At 41.9% G+C, this 27,740-nt stretch overlaps 1 protein-coding gene and 1 long non-coding RNA gene across 3 annotated transcripts in view; one reads left to right on the top strand and one right to left on the bottom strand.

The window, feature by feature from the left end:
• ST8SIA1 (ST8 alpha-N-acetyl-neuraminide alpha-2,8-sialyltransferase 1) overlaps nt 1–2,860 on the top strand; it is a 169,167-nt gene extending 166,307 nt beyond the window's left edge. The window contains exons 5-6 of one of the 2 annotated variants that reach the window (XM_054696399.1): nt 1,721–1,866; nt 2,659–2,860. In XM_054696399.1, coding sequence (XP_054552374.1) covers nt 1,721–1,866; nt 2,659–2,744 — 232 coding nt within the window. In that variant the 3' untranslated portion in view covers nt 2,745–2,860. Of the gene's footprint in view, nt 1–1,720; nt 2,084–2,658 lie in introns of those variants that run through there. The other variant, XM_054696398.1, reaches the window with a different exon arrangement.
• Nucleotides 1–27,740, bottom strand: part of LOC129145980 (uncharacterized) — a 78,507-nt gene that overhangs the window by 25,998 nt on the left and 24,769 nt on the right. The window lies entirely within an intron of this gene.

Raw genomic sequence — 27,740 nt, forward strand, 5'->3', positions numbered from 1 at the left:
GGCAACAAGCTTAAATGTGCATCAATCAACAACTGGATAAAGAAATTCTGGTGTGGGGGGCCTCCCTGGTGGCACAAGGGGTTAAGCACCGCACTACGAAGCAATCCGTAGCCTCTGCCAGACAGGGAGCAACCCACATGGTGAAGCAGACCTCTCCTGTCTCCCCCACTGCTCCCCTCAGCAGTGTACTTTGGTCAATCTGCCTGTTTTGTTCCCCACTCTGTCTCTGGTGAATCTTCTCACCCTCTTACCCCCACATCTATGGCCTGTACCCCAGCTTTTGTATGCATAAATAAATAAATCTTTTAAAAAAAAGAAATTCTGGTCTATACACTTAGTGGATGAAATAGTGCCTTTTGGGACAATATAGATGGATCTTGAGGTAGTTAGGGTAAGTGAAGTAAATCAGAATGTGAAAGACAATCACTGGATAATTTCACTGATTTGCAGAACATAAATAACCGTTGAAAACAAACAAACCGTTGAAACACAACAAAAATAACTCCTAGACTCTGAAAAATAAGTGATTCTAGAGGGGAAGCGGGAGGGGGAGCAGGAAAAGGGGTATGTAACAGGCACTGGAGCTTTGGTGGTTGTTGAGTCTTGTGCACATGCGGAGGATGAAGCTGTGTACCTCAAATGATATATTTTTATAAATGAATGGTTTTTTTAAAAGAATACTATTTCTTATGAAAATTAAAGATGGCTCAGAATTCAGAACTATAACAGGGTGGTTCCCAGAGAAAGAGAAAGTTCCAGGTTCCCTGCCTCACTCAAGGAAGGGTGATGCTGAGCAGGGAGTAGAGAAGACTGGAAAAGGAAGGAAGTGAAACCAGTGTGCGCTCTTAGCATGACAGCAGCCGCTGCTGCTGTTGTTCACCCTGGCAGCCCTTAAACCACCATGAGTTCATGTCCCACGAAGAGGTAAAAAGAAATTCATAGACAAACCCTCAGATCAATAAGCGGAGAGAAGCAAATCTATATATATTTTTTAAAGATTTATTTATTTATGCATACAAGAACTGACACAGGCCAGAGTTCAGTGGGGGGGGGGGTGAGAGGACTCACCAGAGACAGAGCGGGGAACAGAACAGGCAGACTGACTGAAATACACTGCTGAGGGGAGCAGTGGGCGAGGCAGGAGAGGTCTGCTGCACCATGTGGGTAGCTTCCTGGCCGGCAGGGATCCAATTTGCCGTGCAGAGGCTGCAGACATCTTCACAGTGCTGTGCTTAACCCCTTGCACCACTAGGGAGGCCCAAGAAGCAACTCTTTAAAGAGTAAAGGAAAGTTTATTTAGAGGAGAAAGAACAAAAGCAAAGACTCTAAGGCAACAATTGCAAGGAGGGGCAAAAGATGCCATATGGGCCTGTGTTTAGGAGATATTTAAACCCTTTTTTCTCTATTCCAAAATCTCATCATTTTGCTTTGTGATTTTGTGATTGGCTCTTTCTCCTAGAGTCTGTACTCCTTGGGGCAGATGTGTCCATTTTCTCAGCTTGTCTTAGAGTTTCTCCTTCACCTCTCCTGTCCAAGGTCTCTTAAACTTTACTGCCCCCGTTATCTCTCCTGACCTCACCCCTGGAGTATGTTTTGGTTAGCACCTCGTAGAGTTTACTGTCCTTATCTCCGGAGTATGTTTGGTTAAAACCCCTTTCACTCTCCCCAAGCCTGCCTGCACTGTCTCTGAAGCTGCCTAATTAACCCTAACTTGCCCTAGGACTCAAAAGAAAGATGGGGAGCAAGAAGGAGGCCTGGAGGAGGCACATGGAGCAGAGAGACATGTAAAGAAGCTGTGCTTGCTTCTCGGCCTTGCACTTGTACCAGGCATTTGGACATGGAAGGAGACACTTGAGACAGGCATGGGTAAGAGACCCATGGGGAGGTTAACAATGCCAGTGTTTACACCTGGTTTTGATTTTGCTCTTTTCCTTCAAAAATCTTCTGGTCTCTTTTGCCCCTTTCTTATGGGTCCCCACCAGGAGATGCCTTAGACTTGTGCCTCAGTGGCCCTGCTTTGGGCTAACCCTTTTTAGCTGGACATTTACCCACGAAGGGATGGGTAACTTCAGGTGCTTTATTTGGAAACCATATTCTTTGTCTTTTTTCTTATCTTCTTTTTATTGCACACTAATTGTATTAAAATTCCTTTGCATTAAAGGCCTTATATACTAGAGTATGTTTTATCTCAATGTGGTGAAGGCAGAACCTTTTTAAAGCAGGCATATTGGGGGTTCCTGGGGTGTCCCTCCCCCTGCCTGGTAACAGAACCAGTACCCAAAGACAGAGCCTGGAATCACAGAGGAGGGCTGTAGGGAGGAGGATGAGATTCAACCAAAATTCCATAGATCACCAACGATGACATGCTTCCAGTTGGCCCCCTTTTAATGGACATGTCTCACCCACTTCTCTTATGCTTCTCTCACCACTCTCCACTGGTGTGTGGGAAGATAACTTGAAGTCACAGGTCTTCCTATGGAGACCATCCTGTGCTCCAGGAACTGCCTTCAAGAAACTTCCACAGAGAGACTGACCACTGGAGCCCCACTCAGCTCTGGAGCTGAGGTAGATAAAGACATCACCGAATTTATACTGCGTCTGATGATGACTGAGTGGTACGTGGAGCTCTGGACCAGGTGGTGATATTTTTTCTGACAGAGAGAAGTGGATCTTTGGTGGATGGAGGAGAAGGAAAAGAGCTGACACTTCCCAGGATGCACGCCTGGGGGTTCCACCCACACTGAATTGCATAACTGGGAGACTGTGACTCAAGTGTGGGGGTCTGCATTTGTCACTGGACTTGAGGTGGGCCTGCTGCCCATGGAACTGACACATGATTTTCAGGTAAGGAGCAGCTTTTATTTTGCTGGATTGGTTCAGCAAAATCGGGAAGTCATAGCCCAAATCTGCCATCCTGTCCATTACCAGGCATGCGGCTTTAAAGCCTGTGTGGAAAGGACCAGCTGGTCAGGGAGAGGGAAGGGTGGAGTTTTCATCACCACAGCACGTGGGGTATTAATGCCTCCTCATGGGTCCATGTGCTTTTTCCTGTGGGCTTAGCATGTGCTCTTGGGTGAATGTGGAGGTTTTGGTATTATAAAGTTACTGCTGGGTTTGCCCGTGCTCCCTAGAATAGAGAACTGGGTAACCTGTTAGAACTTGCTCCCACCAATTTCTGCTGGTGAGATCCTCCTGATGCTTCAAAAACAAGCCTGCAAAAGTTTGTGGGGTAAGGGAAGGGTTGGCTGCACTGGAAGAAAAGAACACCGAGCAGGCTTTGACAATTCCGTGTGCAACTGGCTTCAACTTTGTAAAAGTTTCCTACCACGGTTTCGCTTTGGGCTCTTGGGAGCCACATGTAAAAAGCCCAGATGGGCATGACCAGTGTAAGCACTCTGATAGAAGCTCCAGCTAAACTCCCAGAGACAGAATCCACTGCCAGTAACTAAGCAAGCCACCTCCAATGTCAAAACCAATCAGGTCTTAGGGCGGAGCAACATGGCGGCGAGGAGACGCTGCGAGTAAGATCTCCCATTAAAAAAAGTTAATAGGGAGGAAAAGCGGCAGGTCCCAGTGAGAACCGGGACACGGAAGATAAACGGGTGACTCCAGCAAACTGCCCGAAGAAGAAAGTTGCCATAAAAGAGGACGAGAAGGGAGGGAAGCGCAGAACCCTGCTCCCCTCCCCCGCCCACAGAGGCGGCACTCTCCGACCGGCAGAGAGGAGGAAACAACAAACCAAAACGGCCAACAAGAAAAACGGACACAGCAAGCGGGACTGTGAGTGGAAAGGAACTATTGCAGCCACCACACCCTGTGAACGGGAGCTGAGGCGAACCCTGCAGGATCCGCCGCGGAGGTGAGCTCCAGGCGCCATTAAAGAGAGCCCCGCCCCCCAGGAGGAGACCAGCCCCAGCACACAGCCCCGGCCACCCGGTAAGCTTGCGCGGAAAGTGGCGCGGATCCAGACCGGATCGCAGCTGCCCAGGTCCCCGCGCCTGCCACATAGGCTTGCGGGGAGACGGCGGAGGCCCTCCCTGAGTGAGCAGGAACAAGGCGCCCAGGCAGGGGAGCGGGATTCAAAAGGCGCCATTCCCGCGCCACTGATCTGGGCTACAGCCCGCGTCCTGGAACTGAGGGCTTTGGAACTGAGACCCGGGGCACGAAATTAGGGGCGTGGGTTCCCCACGACGGTGGGGCACAAGGCAGACACAGCACCCCAAAGCCGTTGAGGTGTACCCTACCATCCCCGCTCTGCTCCCTGTCCCACGGGGTGGAAAATCAGCTCCCCAAGGGCTCCAGGAGAGATCTCTGGCGCCACCTAGCGACTTGACCCCAGCACAGGCTACTGAAGGAGCTAGTGGCCAGCTGGGGAGTTAGCCCACACCTGGCTCCTTCCGAACAAGTAGTCTGAGCCCACAGGGAGAGCGAGCACCCACAGCCGGGGCAGACCAGGCGCGCAGAAGAGTGTGCCTGAGACCAGACGCGCAGGGAGTGTGTCCCACATCACCATTTTAGAACAGGGACATTTCTTCAGTAAAGACTACCTGCAGAAGGCTTCCTCAGGAGCCAGAGGTGAGCGGGGGAAGTTCGCCCACGCCAGACCCCCTCTGGCCTGCAGTCCAAGCCCAGAGGGGAGCAGGAACCCACCGCCGGGGCAGACCAGGCGCACAGGGGAGTGTGTCCCCACATCGGCATTTTAGAACAGGGACCTTTCTCCATTAAAGGCTGCTTGAAACTGACAGATGACTCCTGGAAGAACCAGAGGGGAACAGAGAAGCCCACCCAAGATGCCGGCAAGTCCCAACAACACAGTGTCCCAACGCATACGGCAAATTAGAAAACAGACAGTAGGGAGGAGAAGAACCACACGCAACCTAGCAACTCTCCAGAGAAAAAGCACACCACAAAAAGAAAGCCAGCCCCCAGATTGCAAAGACAATAACTTGGAAGAATTTCTGAGCCTTCCAGAAAGAGAATTTAAAATTGCCGTGATTAAAAAACTGACAGAAGTCATAAAGGAAAACAATGATAAGGGAAAAATAATCAACGATCAGAAGAATGCAATTGAGTCCCTAGAGAGGGAAAACAATGGTCAGAAGAAAGAAATTGAGTCCCTAAAGAGGGAAGTAAAAGAAATGCAGGAGATCAAAGAATTAATGGAAGAACTAAAGAATTCTGGGAAAAGCAATGAAAGCAGAATAGATGAAATGGAAGAACGAATAAGTAATCTTGAAGACACAGAAATAAAAAGAACCAAAACAGAAAAGGAAAGAGAAGTACGAAGGAAAAAGAACGAAGAAAGACTTCGGGAACTATCTGACTCCATGAGGAAAGGAAATATAAGAGTTATAGGAATACCAGAAGGAGAGGAGAGAGATGTAGGAACAGAGAAAATATTCAAAGAGATAATTGAAGAGAACTTCCCAAATGTGAAGAAGGAGCTGAAAATTGATATACAAGAAGCAAGAAGAACACCAAACTTCCACGACGAAAGGAAAAATACAGCAAGACACATAATAGTAAAGCTCCCAAGAATCCAGGACAAGGAAAAAATAATGAAGCTGGCAAGAGGGAAGAAACAGATAACATTCAAAGGAAAACCAATCAGGCTGACATCAGACTTCTCCGAAGAAACACTACGGGCAAGGAGAGAGTGGAGGGACATAGTCAACAGACTCCAAGAAAACAGATGCCAACCAAGAATACTCTATCCCGCAAAGCTCTCCTTCCTCTTTGAAGAAAGAATATGGACCTTCCCAGACAAACAGAAACTCCGGAATTTCATTGCAACTAAACCCCCACTCCAAAAAATACTACAAGGAGTCCTAAAGCCAGAACCTCAGAGGGACGAATAACAATGAAAGAAGGCCAAAAAAAAAAAAAAAAGTTATTAAAAGAATAAATAAATAAAATCAAAGGAAAGACAAACACAATGGCAAATACAGATGTTAACATATCAATATTAACTCTAAATGTAAATGGACTAAACTCTTCAATAAAAAGACACAGAGTGGCAGCCTGGATTAAGAAACAAAACCCAACCTTTTGCTGTCTCCAGGAAACACATTTAGCTACAAAAGATAAAAATAGGCTCAAAGTTAAAGGATGGAAAACAATCCTACAAGCAAATGGACCAAAAAAGAAAGCAGGAACAGCTATACTTATATCAGATAAGACAGATTTCAAACTCAAAAAGATAAAAAGAGACCCCAATGGTCACTACATTATGATCAAGGGGACAATACTTCAAGAAGAAATAACACTCATTAACATATACTCACCAAACGAAGGAGCACCAAAATATATCAGACAACTGTTGTCCTCTCTGAAAACAGACATCAGAGAAAACACATACGTAGTGGGAGACTTCAACACACCACTATCAACAATGGATAGATCAACAAGACAAAAAATAAGTAAAGAAACCAAAGCTCTAAATAAGAACCTAGAGCAATTAGGCTTAACAGACATCTATAGAACACTAAACCCCAAAAAAACGGAGTACACATTTTTCTCAAGCGCACACGGATCATTCTCCAGGATCGATCACATACTGGGGCACAAGACAAACATCAACAGATACACCAAGATTGAAATCATATCAACCATCTTTTCTGACCATGAAGGCATCAAACTAGAAATAAACCATAAAAAGAAGGCAAGGAACTTTCCTACCTCATGGAGATTAAAAACCACACTACTGGAAGACCATTGGACTAATGAGGAGATCAAAGAAGAAATTAAAAAATTTTTTGAATTGAACGACAAGGAGGACACTAATATCCTAAATGTATGGGATGCAGCAAAAGCAGTAATAAGAGGAAAATATATAGCAATAGAAGCTCACATCAAGAAACAAGAAAGAACGCAAAGAAACAACCTCATCTCGAAGCTCAAAGATCTAGAAAAAGAACAACAAAAAAACCCCAAAACCAGTAGAAGAAAAGAAATAATAAAAACCAAAGCAGAAATAAATGAAATTGAAACTAAAAAAACAATCCAAAAGATCAATGAAACCAAGAGCTGGTTTTTTGAAAAAATCAATAAAATAGACAAACCCCTAGCCAGGCTCACAAAGGAAAAAAGGGAGAAAGCACAAATAAACAGGATCATCAATGAAAGAGGAGAAATCACAACGGACACAGCAGAAATCAAAAGAATAATCAGTAACTACTATGAACAGTTATATGGAAACAAGTTTAACAATCTAGAGGAGATGGACAAATTCCTACAACTCTACAATCACCCAAAGCTAGATAAAGAAGAAATAGAACACCTAAACAGACCAATTACAATTAGCGAAATTGAAATGGTAATCAAAAACCTCCCCAAAAACAAAAGCCCAGGACCTGATGGATTTACAAATGAATTCTACCAAACATTCAGAGACGAATTAGTGCCTATCCTTCACAAACTCTTCCAAAAAATTGAGAAGGAAGGGACAATACCAAACACGTTCTATGAAGCCAACATTACGCTAATACCAAAACCGAACAAGGACAACACAAAAAAGGAAAACTACAGGCCAATCTCCCTAATGAACACTGATGCAAAAATCCTCAATAAAATTTTAGCTATCAGAATCCAACAATGTATCCATAAGATAATTCACCACGACCAAGTTGGATTCATTCCAGGGGCACAAGGATGGTTTAACATCCGAAAATCAATCAATGTTATCCAACACATCAACAAAAAGAAATATAAAAACCATATGATAATATCAATAGATGCTGAGAAAGCTTTCGACAAAGTGCAACACCCATTCATGATAAAAGCCCTTGAAATTCTGGGGATACAAGGAACATACCTCAACATCATAAAGGCCATCTATGACAAGCCAACAGCCAGTATCATTCTCAATGGTGAAAAGCTGAAAGCAATTCCATTAAGATCTGGAACAAGACAAGGATGTCCACTCTCACCATTGCTTTTCAATATAATACTGGAAGTCCTAGCCAGGGCAATAAGACAAGAGAAAGACATCCAAGGAATCCAAATAGGAAAAGAAGAAGTCAAACTATCACTATTTGCAGACGATATGATATTATACATAGAGAACCCCAAAAACTCCACAGAAAAGCTAATTCAACTCATCAATCAGTTCAGTAAAGTGGCAGGATACAAAATCAACACGCAAAAGTCAGTAGCCTTCCTATACACAAACAATAAATCTGAAGAAGAAGAAATCAAAAAGACCATCCCTTTTGTTATTGAAACAAAAAAAATCAAATATTTGGGAATAAATCTAACAAAAGAGGTAAAGGACCTATACAAAGAAAACTATAAAACACTGTTAAAAGAAATAGAAGAAGACACAAAGAAATGGAGAGACGTCCCCTGCTCATGGATTGGAAGAATAAACATTATTAAAATGGCCATCCTACCAAAAGCAATATACAGATTCAATGCTATTCCAATCAAAATTTCAATGTCATTCTTCAAAGAAATAGAACAATTATTGATGAAATTCATATGGAATCACCAAAAACCCCGAATAGCCAAAGCTCTCCTGAAAAAAAAAGAAGGGAATGGAGGCATCAGACTCCCAGACTTCAAACTATACTACAAAGCCATAATCATCAAAACTGCATGGTATTGGAACAAGAACAGACATACAGACCAATGGAATCGAATAGAAAATCCAGAAATAAACCCACAGATTTATGGTCAACTAATCTTTGACAAAGGAGCAAAGAATATGCATTGGAGCAAAGAAAGTTTGTTCAATAAATGGTGCTGGGAAAACTGGGTCGCTACATGCAAAAGAATGAAGCTTGACCACCACCTCACACCATACACAAAAATCAACTCAAAATGGATTAAAGAACTAGACATAAGACCTGAAACCATAAAATATATAGAAGGAAATATAGGCGAAACACTACGTGATTTGCACATCAAAGACATCTTTACAGACACATCACCCAAAGCAGTGATAGTGAAGGCAAAGATAAACAGCTGGGACTACATCAAATTAAAGAGCTTTTGCACAGCAAAAGAGACAATAACAAAAACAAAGAGAAACCCCACCAACTGGGAGAACATTTTTGCACCCAACACTAATGATAAAGGACTGATCACAAAAATCTGCAAAGAGCTGATGAGACTCAACAACAACAAAGAAAATAATCCAGTCAAAAAATGGGCAGAAGAGCTTAAAAGAAACTTCTCTGAAGAGGAAATGCAAATGGCCAACAGGCATATGAAAAAATGTTCAACATCACTTGTCATCAGGGAAATGCAAATCAAAACTACCATGAGATACCATCTTACACCAGTGAGAATGGCACATATTAAAAAAACTAGCAACAACAAATGTTGGCGAGGGTGTGGAGAAAAAGGAACTCTTCTGCACTGTTGGTGGGAGTGCAAACTGGTCCAACCACTGTGGAAAGCTGTATGGAGATTTCTGGACCTACTAAACATAGAGCTTCCATATGATCCAGCAATTCCACTCCTAGGTATTTACCCAAAGGACACAGAAACATCAATTCCAAAGAACACCTGCACCCCTATGTTTATAGCAGCACTGTTTACAATAGCTAAGCTTTGGAAACAACCCAAATGCCCAAAAGTAGATGACTGGATCAAGAAGATGTGGTACATATATACCATGGAATATTACTCAGCATTCAAAAAAGATAAACACATGCAATTTGCAGCAACATGGATGGCGCTGGAAGGGATCATGCTCAGCGAAATAAGCCAAAAAGAAAAAGAAAAATACCGGATGGTCTCACTCATAGCAGGAATCTAGAAAACTTAAATAAGGGACCAGGAAAATGAATAACTATAAGAAAGTGAAAATCAAAATCAACAAAAAACTATGAACCAGAGACACTTTTAGGGGGCGGGGGTGGGAGGGGAGGGATTGGGGTCAGAATGGGGGGCTGCAATTGTATGGGGAATATAACAATAAAATTTATTAAAAAAAAAAAATAAAATAAAAAAAAAAAAAAAAGAGAGAAAAAAAAAAAAAAAAAAAACCAATCAGGTCTTCCGGAAAACCCAGCTTTTCCTACCTAGGGACAACAAGTGCATGGGATGCCTGCGGCAGGATTGCCGGGCTAAGCACTGACCACCCAGACTGTGGAAGAGAACAACTGTGGCCTGTCACTACATTTTATGGTGGCTTGTTAGCAGGAAAATAGAAAACTGCCAAACACACTCCCAGCATGATTATAGCTTGTTTATACTCTTACCAGGAAAGTAGGACATTATCATATGTTGGCAATGATATGAGTACATTCTTATATTTACTAGTGAGAGATTTGGGTGGATAGATAGCGTTAGTCTTTTTTTTTTTAATTTTATATAGAATCACAACACAATTCATCCATTTAAAGAGCCCAATTCAGTGGTTTCTGGTATATTCACAGAACTGTGTGAGCATCATCACAATCATGTAAGAGCATTTTTATCACCTTAGTAAAGAAACTCAGGCCCAGGGCCTCCCCGGTGGTGCAGCGGTTGAGCACTGGGCTGCGAAGCTGCCTGCAGCCTCTGCAGCACTGGTTCAATCCCCGGCCACCAGCAAGGGTCCCACATGGAGCACAGACCTCTCCTGCCAAGCCCGCTGCTCCCCTCAGCAGTGTACTTTGTCAATCTGCCTGTTCTGCTCCCCGCTCTGGCTCTGGTGAGTTCTCTTTCCCTCCCGTGCTTCTGACTGTGCCCAGTGCTTGTGTAAATAAATAAATAAATCTTAAAAAAAAAAAAAAAAAGAAACTCAGGCTCATTAGCAGTTCTCATTTCCTTCCAATTCCTCCAGCTGTGGGTCACTCCAACCTACTTCTGTCTCTCTATATTTCCATGTTCTAGACACTTTAGTGGAATTATAGAATATGTATCTTTTGTTACAGTATCTTTCCCTTAGTGTAATATTTCCTATTGTTATCCATGTTGACACACGTAAGAGTATTCCATTCTTTTTTATTGCCAAACAATATTCCATTGTATGGTGTGGTAGATGGAATAATGGCCCCAAAAGAAGTCCATATCTTAAGTCCTCCTCAATCTGTTACCTTGATAGACATTTGGATGGTTCCCTCTTTTTTGGCTATTATGAATAATGTGGCTATAAACACTGTTTACAATTTTTTCTGGGCAGATATTTTCATTTCTCTTGGATAGGAAATTGGGTGTGGACTTTCTATATTATATGATAATCCTGTATTTACCCTTTTAAGGAACTGACAGAATGTTTTCCACAGCAATTGTACCATTTTACATTGTCACTAATAGTGTGAGGGTTCCAATTTTCCACAAGTTACTAATATTTTCTGTCTTGTTTATTATAATATCCCTGTGGTATGAAGTGATCTTTCATTAAGGTCTTGATATCATTGGTGACTAACAATATTGAGCAACTTTTCATGTGCTTATTGTTCATTTGTATATCTTTGGAGAAATGGCTATTTAGATACTTTACCCATTTTTTCCAAAGAATCATTTATACACACACACACACACACACACACACGTTTAATCATTTATGCTGACTAAAAATTAGAAAGAACCTAAAAATTCTAGAGTGAGAATTGATTAGCTATATATGCAATAGCATACTAAGTCTGCACTAGAGGTTATATTTCTTTATTTATAGTGATTTATATTTATGGTTTGTCAAACAGGTTACAAAACAGAATTGTACCATTGTTGTAAACACACATATATTACAAATATCCACAGGAAAATTGTTTAGAAGGTATACATCAACTTATGTTACCTTGGGGTGATAAAATGATAAAATAATTTTCTGCTTTACTTTTTCAGTATTTATTAATTTCTTTGATAAACACACATTATTTTGTTTAGAAAGAAAAGTTGCTTATCTTTCAAACATATTGTTTTAAACCTGGAGGCTGCATTGTAATATTAAAAATAGATATTCCTATTTTAACTTTCAAAATATGAATTGGGCTTGCAGATTTGCTAAATAATTGGAATCTTTCTATAGTTAGGCTCCCAAAATCCTTCCTAGTCCCAAAACATAAAGAGCTGGGGATCTGAACCAAACTACCACCAAAAGATAAAGCTGAAATCCAAACCTAAGTTCATAGAGAAAATCTGGTCCCATAATTCCAGAGGAAAAAATAACAAACCATCAGAATGACAATGTTTTTATAATCTGGATTTTCCTCAAAATCCACCTACCCTGTCCATGATAAATGGACAAGACCTCTGTGGTCATTATCAAAAGGAAACTGCATAGCATTAATAACAGGTAATCACTGCCATGTTCCTGGGGGTTGTTCTTAGAACCCACTTACCAAAACTCTGAAGATGATCCATTCCTCACCATGGATGAACTGCCTCTTTATGTCTGGAGCCAGCAGGGCTGTTTTAACTCCCTTAGTCAGTTTGCAGTCCTCAGGCACAGACTGATCCTAAGCAGCCCTCTAGAATGCTAGGACACCATCAGTGTTTCCAAATTTCATTGGCTCAGGTCCAGCTGATGTGCACAGTGGCCATCTCTTCTGCCAGAAAAGCTTGGGAAATGCTAACACAGGCTCTCCAATTTCATCGCGCCCCACTCCTTTCCATTCTGCCCATTCTTTTTTTTTTTTTTAAGATTATTTATTTGTGCATACAAGAACTGGGACACAGATAGGTGCAGGTGGTGAGAGTGTTCACCAGAGACAAAGTGGGGAGTAGAACAGGCTGACTGGCTGAAATACACTGCTGAGGGGAGCAGCGGGTGAGACAGGAAGAGGTCTGTCTGCTGCACCATGTACATAGCTCCCTGGCCCCCGGGGGATCAAATTCATGCTGCAGAAGCTGCAGATAGCTTCATAGTGCTGTGCTTAACCCCTTGTGCCACCAAGGAGGCCACCCCCCCTTTTTTTAAATGAAAGCTAAAATACTACTTCATGGCATGTTCAGCTGGAATAAAAATATTGTGTGTATCTCTGAATCTAACCTAAAAGTAAGTCAGAGCCATGAAAGAGGTCAATACCTAGGGAAAGGATGAGGCCATGCTTTATATCATCAGTTGTTAAGAAATTTTAATGCAGTATTCTAAAGCATAGCCACAGCCTGGCTTCCGTTAAATTGTCTCAGTTTACTTAACTATAAAGTAAAAGTATTTTTTTTTAAGATTTATTTATTTATTTATACAAGCACTGGGTACAGTCAGAAGCACTGGAGGGTGAGAGAATCCACCAGAGCCAGAGCGGGGAACAGAACAGGCAGACTGATGAAATACACTGCTGAGGGGAGCAGCGGGCGCGGCAGGAGAGGTCTGCGTGCCATGTGGGACCCTCGCTGGCGGCCGGGGATCAAACCGGCGTTGCAGAGGCTGTGGGCAGCTTTGCAGTCCAGTGCTCAATCTCTGTGCCACCAGAGGAGGCCCGTAAGTAAAAGTAATCTTCAAAAGTAATCTGCAGCCCTTATGGAAGGGCTACCATAAGGATTAGACATCTGATATGGATCTTAGTACATGAATAATGACAAGTACTTCTCAAGACATCTAGGGGAGAAAAGGTCCAGATCATTTCTTCTTTCACATATTGCTGCAGAATATTCAACAATGGTCAATCAGGAGAATGGGATGGAGGTTGTGGATGTGTCAGAGTCAGAGGAGAGGAATGAGGTCACCCTTACCTACTATTCTTAAGGAATAGTAAGGATAGTAGTAAGTAAGCAATAGTAAGAATAGTAAGCAAGCACCCGTCTCTCCTTATACCCCAGGATAAGCAAATAATTTTGAAAGACTGTCTCGAGAAGTCATTCCCAACAGGCTTTCGACTTCACATGCCTTCAGGGACCAGGTAGATAAAGGATTACACTGTGACCATATTTGGGGGATTTATCCTAAGAATGAAAGTTTGGTTTAACAATCAGAATTGATTAATGTATGTTAATGTACTAATGTAGTACACTGCTTAACGAGAGAAATGTATCATTAGGCAATTTCGTAATTGTGTGATCATAGACATGTACAAACCAGATGCTAGAGCCCAGCACACACTTAGACTGTATGCTCCAGCCTATTGGGACCACTGGCACATATTTGGTTTAACATTAACTGAAACGTCACTCAGTGAAGTATGACTGGAGCATTGTTAGGGACAATAATCACATGATCTTAATAGTTGTAGAAATGCAACTAACAAAATCCAACACCCTTCATGATAAAAATACACTCAAAAATATTATATTGATGCTTAATTTCTTGATTGTGTTAAGTCTGCTCTGGTTAATACAAGAGAAAGTGCACACTGACGTACTTTTAGATAAAGAGGTACCACATCTCCACTTAGTCTTAAATGGGGGAGGAGTGAAGAAAGAGAATAATAAACAAATAAGGCAAAATGAAAATGCAAATACAAATAAATGGATTAAAATAAAATAAAAAATAAAAATAAATAAAAATACACTCAACAAACTAGGAATAGAAGAAACTTCCTCAACCTGCTGAAGGTCACCCACAAGACCCAGCAGCTAGCATTGTTACAGGACAGGGAGAGGGGCACCCCAAAACCCCCAAACCTAACATCTCTAAATTGGTTCTACCATCCACTGCATCAAGACAAAACATACTCTAGTGCTTTAGACCTTCGATGGAAAGAAATGTTAATACCGTTAGTGTGCAATACAGAAAAGGGGAAAAAGAGAGTTTTCATATCAAGCTCTGAAGTTACCCATCCCCTTGTGGGTAAATGCTCAGACAGCCTGCCCAAAAGCCTGCCCCAAGTCTAAAGCACCTTCCAGTGGGGACCCATAGGAAAGGGACAGAAACAGCCAGACAGGTCTGGGAGGAAAAGAGCAAAATCAAAATCAAGATCAATGCTGCCGTTGTTAACCTCCCCAAGGGTCTCTCACCCACATCTGTTTCAGCCAGTCCAGGACCAAGAAACAAGCACAGCCTCTTCACATGTCTCTCTGCTCCACGTGCCTCCTCCAGGTCTCCTTCTGGCTCCCCATCCTGCTTCCTTCCTTCTCCAGTCTCCTCTCCAGCTACTTGTCCTCCCCGCTTAGCTCCATCCTCCTTTGGGTGGGGCAGGGAACATGGAACCTCCCCTTTTCCTGGGGACCACCTTGTTACAGTGCCATGTACAATCGTGAAAGACCTAACTTTTCCCCATTTCTATCGTTTAACTCTTTAGTGATGTTTCTATTTCAGTTATGGTTCAACTCCAGCATTTCCATTAGGTGCTTTTAAACAATTTTTTTTTCTTTGCATGATGAGACATTGTCATCATACCTTCTTTTACTTCTTTAAGCATGATTTAGAACTTGACTAAACTTTAGTTTCATGAGTATATTTACAATTGGTGTCTTAAAGTAAGTTTCTCTTCCATCTGACACCTGCGCCCTATCACTGGCATATGAATCTCACCCCCATGTGAATCTCACACTCCTATTTCTTTGCATGTCTCCTTTTTTGTTTTTGAAATCTTCATACTTTAGAAAATATATCGTAACAACTCTGGGTACTGATTTCTGCTCCTTCCCTGAGGCTTCTTGTTGCTGTTGTTGGCTTGTTTGCCTCTTGGCTTGACTGTTTTAATAAACTCTATACTCTTCACACTGTGAAACTTCTGATGTCATCCTGCAGAGATGAATCACTAGCCATGTACAGTCACCCTGGATGACTGTGGTCTTTGTAGGGCTTTCTCTGACTATTTTTTCTTGATCTTTCTCTTAAGCTTTTTGCCTCTGTTGATAACACATCCAGCTATTAGACCCCAATAACTGCTGGCTGATGGCTCTATTGTTTGCAATAATGCCCTGGGATATAAACTTAGCCACTCTCAGATCTAATTCAATTTGGAATACCTTGCAAGGTAGTCTTTGGAAGCAATCTTCTTATTTTGTTCTGACCCCAGGAGATCTCTTTAGCTGTTTCTTTTCCTGGTTCCCTCTGGTAAATAAGGTAGCCTATAGTTTATTTTATTGCTCTCATGGAACTACTAGCTTCCTTGTAATAGCTTACCACCAAAGTCTCCATCATTTTATAGAGTATCTTTGGCCTTAAATGCTTATGCATTCTTTTCTAAATAAACAAGTTGAAGAGCCTCCCCTGGTGGCGCAGCGGTTAAGCTCTGGGTTGTGAAGCTGCCTGCAGCCTCTGCAGTGCCAGTTCAATTCCCCAGCCACCGGGCGAGGGTCCCACATGGTGCGCAGACCTCTCCTGCCACCCGCTGCTCCCTTCAGCAGTGTATTTCGTCAGTCTACCTGTTCTATTCCCCGCTCTGGCTCTGGTGAATTCTCTCACCCTCCCACGCTTCTGACTGCACCCAGTGCTTGTATAAATAAATAAATAAATCTTTAAAAATATATATATATATATAAACAAGTTGAAGGTGCTTTGTTCTTAAGTCCAGCTTTCTCTGAGCAAAATTCTCCAAGCTAATGCTCTGGAGCTGGGTGGGGACAGCAGCTCATTCCCATTGGAATGACACCTGGGTTTTTATGCAGGGCTTTGTTTGTTTGTTTAATTTTTTATATATATTTTTTCATCAATTTTCATTTTAAAACAATGCTTACTCCCCCAGCCCCCCTCCACCTCAGGTGTAGTCCCCATAGAATTTCCTTCACCAGTGAACCCGTGCACTATCACCACAGTCCCCTGTGCTTCTCCCTCCCTCCCTCTGCTCCCTCTCCCTCCTCCTTCCCTATGCAGGGCTTTGGTGAGGGGTGGACACTGCTGATCTTTTTGGCTTGACTCTCCTGATATGGAACCTCTGGTTTATGAGCAAGCTGGGCCAAGGGTAATAAGGACCCCAGTGTTTTCAGCCTGACACAGCATGAGTAGAGCCTTTACCTTAGGGGTCAGGGTAAGAACTGGGTAGAAGAAGGAAATCCTAAATCTCTTTGTTGGCTGTAGTCACCAGGAATTTAGCCTCTGCAAAGCAGAGCTGGAGAAGATCAGACTGTTCACTTGTTCCTCCTAGGGAGGTACCAGGAAGGTATTTCTTGGAATTTATTCTTTTTTTATTTTATTACCTGGGAGTCTAAGGGAGAGAAAGTCCCATTTTGTTGGCCACATGACCCTACAGTGGAGTGTCAATGCTTAGTAGGTAGTGGGGCAGGGAAGTAGGGAGCAGGTTGTAGCTCAAGTGTAACAGACTTGCTGTTCTCTTGAAGATTCAGTGGATTTTCTTGAATATTTATTTGCTGTCTGCTTTTAGACCTTTTCTAGAGATTTTGGTGTTTACTTATTTCTTTAATTTTTAAATTTGTTTAAAGATTTATTTGTTTATACAAGCACTGGGGTACAGGCCAGAGGTGCGGGAGGGTGAGAGAGTTCACCAGAGACAGAGTGGGGAGCAGAACAGGCAGAAGGACCGAAAACACTGCTGAGGGGAGCAACCGGCAAGACAGGAGAGTTCTGCCTTGCCATGTAGGTATCTCCCTGCCTGGCCGGGAATCGAACTGGCTCTGCAGAGGCTGTGCACAGCTTCACAGCACTGCGCTTAACCCACTGCTCCACTGGGGAGGCCCTATTTCTTTAATTATGAAAGTAAGTTATCATTCATGGTTGTATCATTGGGGAGTAGATGTGCAGAGCCCCTTATGCCAAAATTCTATAAGTGACTCTTCCTTATAATGTTAATTTTAATCAACAGAGGCTCTTCATTTAATGAAGTCCAGTTATATATTTTTTCTTTAAAGACTAGTGCTTTTGTGTATACTGTTTAAGAAATCTTTGTCTTCCCCAAATTTATGAAGGTAGTCTCCTGTTTTCTTCTAGAAGCTTTTCTTTTTCTTCTTCAAATTAATTCTATGATCCATGTCAAATTTTTCCTTGTTTATGGCAAGAGAAGATTCTGGGTTTTCCCCTTGATATGGAACCATCTGAATGAGCACCATTCATCAAAGATAATTTTTTTCTTGCCGAATTATGCTTGTGTCATGAATCAAATGGACATTTCTGTGTGAAACTTGTTTTGTGCTCTTTATTCTGTTCCATTGGTCTACAGATAAAGTATTGGGTTTGGGCCATATTGTCTTAATTAGCACTATTATATGATAAATCTTGAAATCCAATGATCTAAATCTCAGAACTTTGTTCTTTAAGATTTTCTTTTCTATTCTTGGATTTTGCATTTCCATGAAAGTGCTTGCCAATGTGTACATGCACACGCACACACACACACATACATACACACACACTGCAGTTGGGATTTTGAATAAACAGAATTGACATTATAGATCAATAAGGAAAAATTTGACTTTTAACAATGTTGAATCATCTGTTCCATGGATATGGATGGTACAGTCTTCATTTACTTAGGTCATAATTAGCTAGTTTTAGTAATACTTGGTAGTTTTCAGTGCCTTTCACATCTTTTATTAGATTTGTTTTGAGGAATTTGATTTTTTGATATTATTGTATAAATATTGTTTTTCAATTTTAATTGGAATTGTTACAGTAAAGAATGCAATGTATCAATTTACTGTCATGTTTTGATCTCACAGTCCAGCAACTATGATCAATTTACATACTCATTATTTGTAAATTTATTTGTTTGAATTTTCTATGTGACAAATCACTCTAAATCTCATTTCTACCCTGTCGTGTATATTTTTATTGTTAATTATTCCTTCCACTATAGGGCTCTACTTTTATAATGTTCAAGTATAATATGCATCATTTTCCTGTTAGTATATATTTATTCTGGTGGTTAGGCAACAAACTAAAAAGAATGAACTGTAGTTGAAACTGGACACTTCATTGGCATATCTAACTGATTCTAGTATATAACAATTAAGTGACAAAAGCTAAGAACAACTCAGATGAGATTTTATCTAGTTCAGTTAAAAACTTCCTGTGTACATCAAAGCTTAAGATATCTTTTTTCTGCTTTGGATTTCCTGATTACCACGTTATTGTCTCTAAAATATTTCCTGTAAGGTTTATCATTAGTCAGAGTTTTATCTGCTAACTCCTATAAACATTCATGTTTTCTTATTCCATTCCTTTGACCTTCCTGAAATGCAAGTCTAACTACTTCCTCTACAGTGTATTAAATAGTAACATTTCTTCCAATAATTTCCATGGTGATATACTCTGTTACGGTCACTAAAAGTCTTTCCTCATGTACGTCAAAGGATGTGATTAACTTCAGTTCCTTAACATAATAACATAATTCTGAGAGCTTCATAGCTTTGTATGCAAATCATTTTGAATATCAAATTTGAGGAAATATTTTGTAAGATATGTTATCAGTAAAATTCAGAGAATTTTCACAACAAGTAGACTTTGGCTTAATTATGGTTTAAAAATTACTCTTGGAAAGAATTGCAAAAGGTATATATATGTTCTTTAGCTGGAATGCCAGTTCAGTTATTCTAAGATGATATTGGCACTGAGCTAGGGTTAACATCGAGGACTATACTTGCTTTGTGTCTTGTGTAAAGTTAATATTTATTTAACACTTTTTGATTGACTTAATGAAAGATGTCATCCCAGAACCAGTCAAGACTTCTTCATAAATTCAAGGGGATCCTCTTTTCTACTATGTCTTCAGAAGAACTTCTAAATTCCCTAGATTCCTTCAATGCAAGAGAAGATGACGTGTTCCTAGTTTCCTACCCAAAATCTGGTAAAGTTTATTTCAATTTCTTTAATGTAGAAAAAAATAACGATGCTCTTTCAGAATTTTTCCACAGGAAATTAAAATATTCTAAATGCTTATTTTAATGAAAAAGCTTGACATCAGAGAGCCAAAAGATTTAATTTGAGAAAACTCAATTGGAGAAATTAGAACCTTACTGGACTCTTTTATTCATGATCTATAATAAGCAAAATATCTATAGCATTATAAAGTTCTCTTTGAACATTGTACCAGGCCCAGTAATAGTGTTTGTTCAGTTCATATTAATGATTGACTTATAAATAATTTTTTTCTTCTGGGTTAATGAAAACCATACACATTTTTACTGTTCAAGTTTATACCTTATTCTTCAGAATTTATTCCCAATACATATCTATTCTTATGAAGGGACCATTATTATGAATAATGTCATTCTGAAGCCATTCAAAATTAATGATAGATTATTTTTGCTTTTGAGAAGTGGCCAGGATCTAGAATACCCAAGTGCCTCTTGCTGTTTCTAGAACAGTGGAGTGTGCAGATGGGCATGTCCCTACTGGCATGGGTTCAGCAACTAAGAGCTAATTTTCCTTCTAGTGGAGAATGTGGGGAGTGCAGAGTAAACCTCTTGTTTATCTAATTGGAAGTCAGGTCCAAGAGGTCCTTCTCATAAGCAACACAGAGTTCACAAAGAGCCAGATATTCCAGTGTGCTTTTAGAGAATAAATATAAACCATACCTGTATCTCTTTTATTGGAAAATGTTGCTGCACATGGAAAATGATTGCTCTATAATAAACTCTATGAATAAGTAGTCCCTTCCTTTTCTGCAGGGAATACCAGACCCCAGTGGATGCCTAAAACTGTAGTACAGAATCTTTTATACTGTTTTTCCCTATATGTACAGACCTATGATGAAGTTTAATTTATAAATTAGGCACTGTAAGAGATTAGCAACAATAATTATAAATGTTATAAATCATAACATTCTGTAATAAAGGTTATGTGAATGTGGTCTCTCTCAAAATATCTTACTGTACATAATATTTCCACACAGGTAACTGAAATCATGGGAAGTAAAATCATAGCTAAGGAGAATCTGCTACAGAATAAATCAATATGTTTTGTTCCAGAAATGCAAATATCATACTCTATGAGCCATATTTATATGAATATTATAAATATTTACAACTGACTACCATTAGAAGCTAAAACGGTCTTAAACTTAATACACAAGGCAAATGAGAGCACTACTAACCCTATTTAACTGTAATTTTATTAATATTGTGTGTTATTGAAATTGCTATGAGATAAATGGAATTTGACCTGATTTAAACTATTTAGGGGCATTGCTTTCAAATAAGCAAACATCCTGCCCACCCACACTCCTGCTTCTCTGCTGCATTGACCATCCTCGACAGCACTGAGGTGTATCCACATTTGCTAGACATAAACAAAAATGGTATTCCTCCCAGGCTCCCCGGTGCCAGGGTTGCATCTCTGTGATGCTGGGATACAGCATTTGTTCATTGTTCAAATGCTTTGTTTGAACAGTTGCTCTAAATCTATACACAGATAGAAATAAGATTCTGTGTCCATCTTCAGGTGGAATATGGCAGGTGGACATGAATGTGAGAAGGGCAACTATATTCTGGGAGGTGTTCTAAAGGTGGGTGCGGGGTGCACTTGGGAGGAAAAGAAAGGGATGAACAATTTGGTCAAGAGAGTGAAGGTTCAGAAAACAGTTTATAAAAGAGCAAAATGCATGCGCTACAGGACTAGTAGGAATCCTGTATAGAAAGAACTGTGTGTCTGCACAATGGAACAAAAAAAAAAACCCAAGTTGAGTGGTAGCAGAGGAGAGGATTTTAAGCTGAGGAAACAGCCTGTTAATTTCTCATATATGGTCCCACCTTGGTACATGCCATGTAGATGAATGGTGGTCCTAATAGAAGGGGCCAGAGAATTTGAATAAGGTGGGACCATCCGGGTGGGCATAATTACACTATGATATTGGCACAACATAGACTAAGGATGCATTTCTCAGAACACTTCCCAGTCTTTTTTTTTTTTAAAGATTTATTTTATTTATACAAGAACCGGGATACAGACCAGATGCGCAGGAAGTGAGAGGATTCACCAGAGACAGAGCAGGGAACAGCACAGGCAGACTGACAAAATACACTGCTGAGGGGAGCAGTGGGTGAGACAGGAGAGGTCTGTTCGCCATGTGGGTTGCACCAAGGCCGGCGGGGATCGAACAGGCATTGCAGAGGCTGCGGACAGCTTCACAGCGCGACACTCAACCACCTGCACCACCAGGGAGGCCCCATATTTCCCAGTCTTAAGCAGCAAGTTTATCTTCATGCTATTTAAAATGTGACTCTTTCTGTAAAATGAATTAACATCTCAAATGTTTCAACAAATTTCCATGAGCATCCAGAGGTAGTAGTAAATACTGACAATAAGTGAGGCATTCATTTCTTTTATAACTTCATATTTTTCTATATCCATTTCATCAAGAGTGTCATTTAATTTAAAAATGCATTTCATTTTATTCTGGGGTGAAGGTACTCACTGGATTGCAGAAGTCTTTGAGAACATTCCTGATACTAGAATCACTCTAATATCTCCTGTTGAATTGGGAGGCCTCTCTAAATTTGATGAGCTAAAAATGCATGGTTAAGAGAAGAGTTATTCCAACACATTTGAGCTATGACATACTACCAATGAATATTAAACAAAAACAATACCAGGTAAGTGCACACATCTGAGTGTCCCTTCTTGTTCTGGTGCTCTGGGCCTGTGATACCTTAGAAAATTGCTGACTCTCTCTGAGCTTACTTTATGCCATAGAAGTACAGAAATATCTACTTCATAGATAAGTGTAGCAAAGATTAAATAAAATAATGCATGTATAGTTGTTACTATAGTATTGAGGATATAAAAATTATTTTAATAATCCTCCAGTAATAAAAAAAACATGGCTATTATATTGGTATGTCAACCATAATTATATTAGACAGTGTCTTTATATTCTGAGTCTGGTTTTTGACTTTTCACTTTAAACATTGATGTGTAGGAAAGAAAAACTGCTTTAATAACTTTATGTTAATTATTTTATCTATCATTTTGCAAGGGATTATAGGAATAAAAAATAAACTGTAATATATAATGCTAAAGAATGGTTACCTTAATGTCCTTTCTAAAATATGCATATTATTATAAAACTAAATTGCAATTTAAAAGAGTGTTTTCTATTTTCATTTCTTTCTTACCGAACTTATGTTCTCACAGAGAAAGGCTTGTGGAATAAGATTCAGCAGAAACCAGGTTTTAAATCCTGAATAATCACAATTTAATTAAAATATGCATATCAATGCATTAAAAAGGCTAAATGTAAATATATCAACATACCAACTGATTTTCTATGGGATTGTATTAGAATTAAATTTGATTTTCTTCATAAATGTCTGAGAGTATTTTTATAATTTTTTTAATTTTAACTGTGATTTTTTTTAACCTTAACTGTGACAACTTTTTAAAAAGCATTTATTGAAGCAATATTGGTTTACAACATAATTTAGGTTTCAAATGTACAGCCTTTTTTTTTTAAAAAAAAGATTTATTTATTTATTTATGCAAGCACTGGGTACAGTCAGAAGCGCGGGAGGGTGAGAGAATTCACTAGAGCCAGAGCTAGGAGCAGAGCAGGCAGAAGAACCAAAGTACACTGCTGAGGGGAGCAGCGGGCGGCAGGAGAGGTGAGTGCGCCATGTGGGACCCTCCCGGCAGCCAGGGATCGAACCGGCGCTGCAGAGGTCGCGGGCAGCTTAGCAGCCCAGCAGCTTAGCAGCCCAGCGCTCAACCACTGCGCCACTCGGGGAGGTCCTGCACAGCCTTTTAAATCCACATCTGGATATACACCTTGATGTTCACTCCAGAACACCAGTTTCCTTTCATCACACACCACTGACCCCTTTTATTCTCCTGCTCCCCTCTAGTAATCATTATTTGTTTGTAAAAGAGCAGAAACCAGGTTTTAAGAAAAATCAGTTAGTATTCTGATTAAAATTCAGTTTTGATGAGATAAAATATATTCAAAAAGCAAAGTATACTAGTTCCCAGTCATGAAATGAAAACAAAAATCACCTCCCTGTTCAATGTCCATCACATCATCTTGATTGTGACTGTGAGCACAGTGTCACCACACCCGCCAACTGCTCTTCTGTGCAAATAAGTGATGACAATCAACAGAGGCAAACTGTCACATTGCTCTACCTTAACCTTGCCACATCTGCCAGCACAGGCAACTTCACTCTGCCAGGGATTGTCGTGTAGATAGACCGTCTCTAGCACGGTAACCATTCTTTAGAGAGGACTTGGGGAGGAGAGGAGTCTGCATACTCAGTGACTCTTGCTCAGGGCTGTGCAGTCCCCCTGATAACTAACAGTTGTGGAGAGTCCGGTTTTTGCAAACATTGTAACAGTGACAAGAGTAGGTTATTTTTGTTTCGTAAGGAAACTGAAGCTCAGAAATATTAGGGTGCTTCTTAAAACCACCACACTCAAGGAACAGGCCTTCCGAGTGATCCCTGATGAACCCTGGTCTCCGCCAACTAGTACTGTCTGCTGTTGTTAATGGCGGATACCTGAGCACCAGGAGGCGGGCCTGGAGCCTCCTCACCTGTGGGCAGGACCCCATCACACAGCAGTTCCTGCTCTCATCTTTCCCTACCCTTGGTCTCCTATTTTCTTCCTGATGCTTTCCACTCCTTTTTCAATGTTTTCAAACTCTCAGGAAATTTTGTATTCAAAAAGTTTCTTTCTTGGCCTCCCTGGTGGCACAAGAAGTTGGAGCAATCCGCAGCCTCTGCCGCTGCGGTTCGATCCCTGATGGTCAGGGAGAGACCACATGGCGCAGCAGACGTCTCCTGTCTCGCCTGCTGCTCCCCTCAGCAGTGTATTTCAGTCAGTCTGCCTGTTCTGTTCCCCACTGTGTCGCTGGTGGATCCTCTCACCCCCCACATCTCTGGCCTGTACCCCAATTCTTGTATGCATAGGTGAATAAATCTTAAAAAAAAAAGTTTACTGGACCTCCCCTGGTGGTGCAGCGGTTGAGCGCTGGGCTGCGAAGCTGCCCGCAGCTTCTGCAGCACCGGTTCGATCCCTGGCCACCGGGCGAGGGTCCCACATGGCACACAGACCTCTCCTGCCACGCCCACTGCTCCCTTCAGCAGTGTATTTCGTCAGTCTGCCTGTTCTGTTCCCCACTCTGGCTCTGGTGAATTCTCTCACCCTCCCGTGCTTCTGACTATACCCAGTGCTTATATAAAAAAATCTTAAAAAAAAAAGTTTACTTCTTGGTATTTAGTTAGTATTTAATCCCCTCCACCCCATATTATTCCACCTTCCCTTCCAATAGCACACCCATTCCTTAGTACTTCTTATCATTTCTTTTAGAATACCCTGTAGAGGCAGGAATGGACACAGTGCAGGTTTTCTGATCCAGTAGACCGGGTAAAGGAGGAGTCAGAGTCCTCAGTGGGTTTTGCAGGTCTTTTTTCGGGATTACCAGGTACATGGGAGGCAGGGGCACTGGGGGGCCGGTAGGCTGGCAGGCCTCCCAGCCCCCAACAAGTCTTTACTCTTTCTGGACTCTCTGGCTTTCTCTCCGCTTCTCTGCTTCTTGGTTTCTCTCTTGGCTTCTGCTGTTGTCCCCGTGACGCCGCCCTTAAAAGCCCAGTCTCAGCCCAGGTGAATCCCATCTACCTATGCCCACACCCTACTCCAGGTGCCCGCCATCAGGCATGCATTCAGGACCGCAAGGATCCATCATCTATCCTGATGGCAGGAGGGCAGAATAGTCTGACATTTTCTTTACCCTACACACCCTCTTTTAACTTTTATTGGCAAAATACAAATTGATGGTTTGAATTGTCTTCCCACCAGGTAATATTGACATGGAACTTTGGGAGGGGGAGGTGTCACTAAAGGTCCTGAAAAACCTCTTTTTTTCTACAAAACAGAAAATCTCCAGCTGGATGACTGCGCACATTTTGCCATTTTATCCCTGATTGTAAAGGCAGTGGGTTTTTTTTTTTTTTTATAGAGGCATGTTATTTATTTATTTGTTTGTTTTTTGTTTATACATGCACTGGGTACAGTCAGAAGCATGGGAGGGTGAGAGAATTCACCAGAGCCAGAGCGGGGAACAGAACAGGCAGAAGGACCGAAGTACACTGCTGAGGGGAGCAGCGGGCGGCAGGAGAGGTCTGCGCGCCATGTGGGACCCTCCTCTGGTGGCCGGGGAGCAGCCGGGGATCGAACCGGCGCTGCAGAGGCTGTGGGCAGCTTCGCAACCCAGCGCTCAACCGCTAAGGCAGTGGGTTTTTAAATGCTCTTTGACTCTTGGCGCTCAGAGCCAGCTCAGGAAGCTAGCTGGAAGCAGTGAGAGAGATGCCTGAGGTTTGGGGTACTTGTAACTTGTTGGGGTGATGTAGGGGCAGGACAGGAAGGACACAGTGCTGGTTTTCTGATCCAGCAGACTGGGTAAAGGAGAAGTCAGAGTCCTCAGTGGCTTTTGCAGGCTTCTATTTAGATTTACCAGGTATATGGCAGGCAGGGGTGCTGGAGGGGCAGGAGGCTGGCAGGCCTCCCAGCCCCCAGCAAGTCTTCACTCTGGACTCTCCAGCCTTCTCTCGTGTTCTCTCTGCTTCTCTGCTCTCCTGCTTCCGTTCGTTCTTGGCTTCTGCTGGCATTACCGTGACACCGCCCTTAAAAGCACAGTCTCAGCCCAGGTGAATCCCATCTACCTATGCTCACACCCTACTCCAGGTGCCCGCCATCAGGCATGCATTCAGGACCGCAAGGATCCATCATCTATCCTGATGGCGGGAGGGCAGAAAAGCCTGACATTTTTCCTTACACTACAGGTGGAGAGAAGATAATGGAGGTGTTGGGGGCATAAAGCTGGCTCTTCATTGCTTGCACTGTGGCCTTCACACATCTCAGAGAGGGAGAGGGTTTGGGGTCAGCCTCGCCCTATCGATAGTCACGTTATCGGCTGGAATGCCTGGGCTCCCACCTGGCAGGAGCTGAGCCACTTCGGAACCAGGGTCCTGGATGCGTGGATTGATATGATAGCAAGATGCATGTCAGCACCAAGGGACGTAGAGAAAATGAGTGTAGGGTAAGTAAATAATATCAGACTTTTCTGCCCTCTTGCCATTAGGATAGATGATGGATTCTTGTGGTCCTGAATGCATGCCTGATGGCGGGCACCTGGAGTGGGGTGTGGCATGCGTAAGTGGGTACTCCTGAGCTGAGAGCCTGAGCTTATAAGGGCGGCGTCACGGAGACACCAGCAGAACCACTAGAGAGGAGAGCAGAGAAACAGAAAGAACACGAGAGCCCAGGAAGAGTGAAGACTTGCTGGGGGCTGGCAGGCCTGCCAGCCTCCCAGTCCCCCAGCACCCCTGCCTGCTGAGTACGTGGTAAATCCCACTAAAAGCCTGAGAAGCCACCGAGGGCTCCAGGACTCTCTCCTCCTTACCCCGTCTGCTCGGATCATAGAGAACCTGCTCCATGTCCTCCTGACCTTACAATGAGATTTAATGCTTAACAGGTATGAAGGGAACCCCGCCCTTGCTAACCTGTAATGAAAGTGCCTGCTGCTTTGCACTGCCAAGGCCACTTTGCACTGCCAAAGCCTGGGACCACACAGTGAGGTGGGTGCAGGGACTTAGGTTCCTATTTCTTGGGGTACAGTGTGAATGCCCAGGCTTTCCCAGGTTCAGTCTTTAGTGGTGGATTTAAAACATGAGAGTGCGCAGCAATCAAAAAAGATAAACTAGTGCAATTTGCAGCAACATGGATGGAGCGGGAAGGGATCATGCTCAGCGAAATAAGCCAGAAAGAAAAAGAAAAATACCGGATGGTCTCACTCATAGCAGGAATTTAGAAAACCTAAATAAGGGACCAGGAAAAAAGCTAATTATAATAAAGTAAAAATCAACAAGCATCTATAAACCAGAGACACAGTGTGGGGGGAGGGGTGGAGGGATTAGAGTCAAAATGGAGAGGTGGGAATTGTATGGGGACTATAACCAAGATGAAAATGCACACATTGTGCAAAAATGAAAAATTATGTAAAAAATATATAAAACAAAATAAAACAAAACGTAAGAGT

The sequence above is a fragment of the Talpa occidentalis genome, unplaced genomic scaffold (genome assembly GCF_014898055.3).
Source record: "Talpa occidentalis isolate TD23 unplaced genomic scaffold, MPIMG_talOcc4v2.1 talOcc4.16, whole genome shotgun sequence".
In the NCBI taxonomy this organism is placed as follows: domain Eukaryota; kingdom Metazoa; phylum Chordata; class Mammalia; order Eulipotyphla; family Talpidae; genus Talpa; species Talpa occidentalis.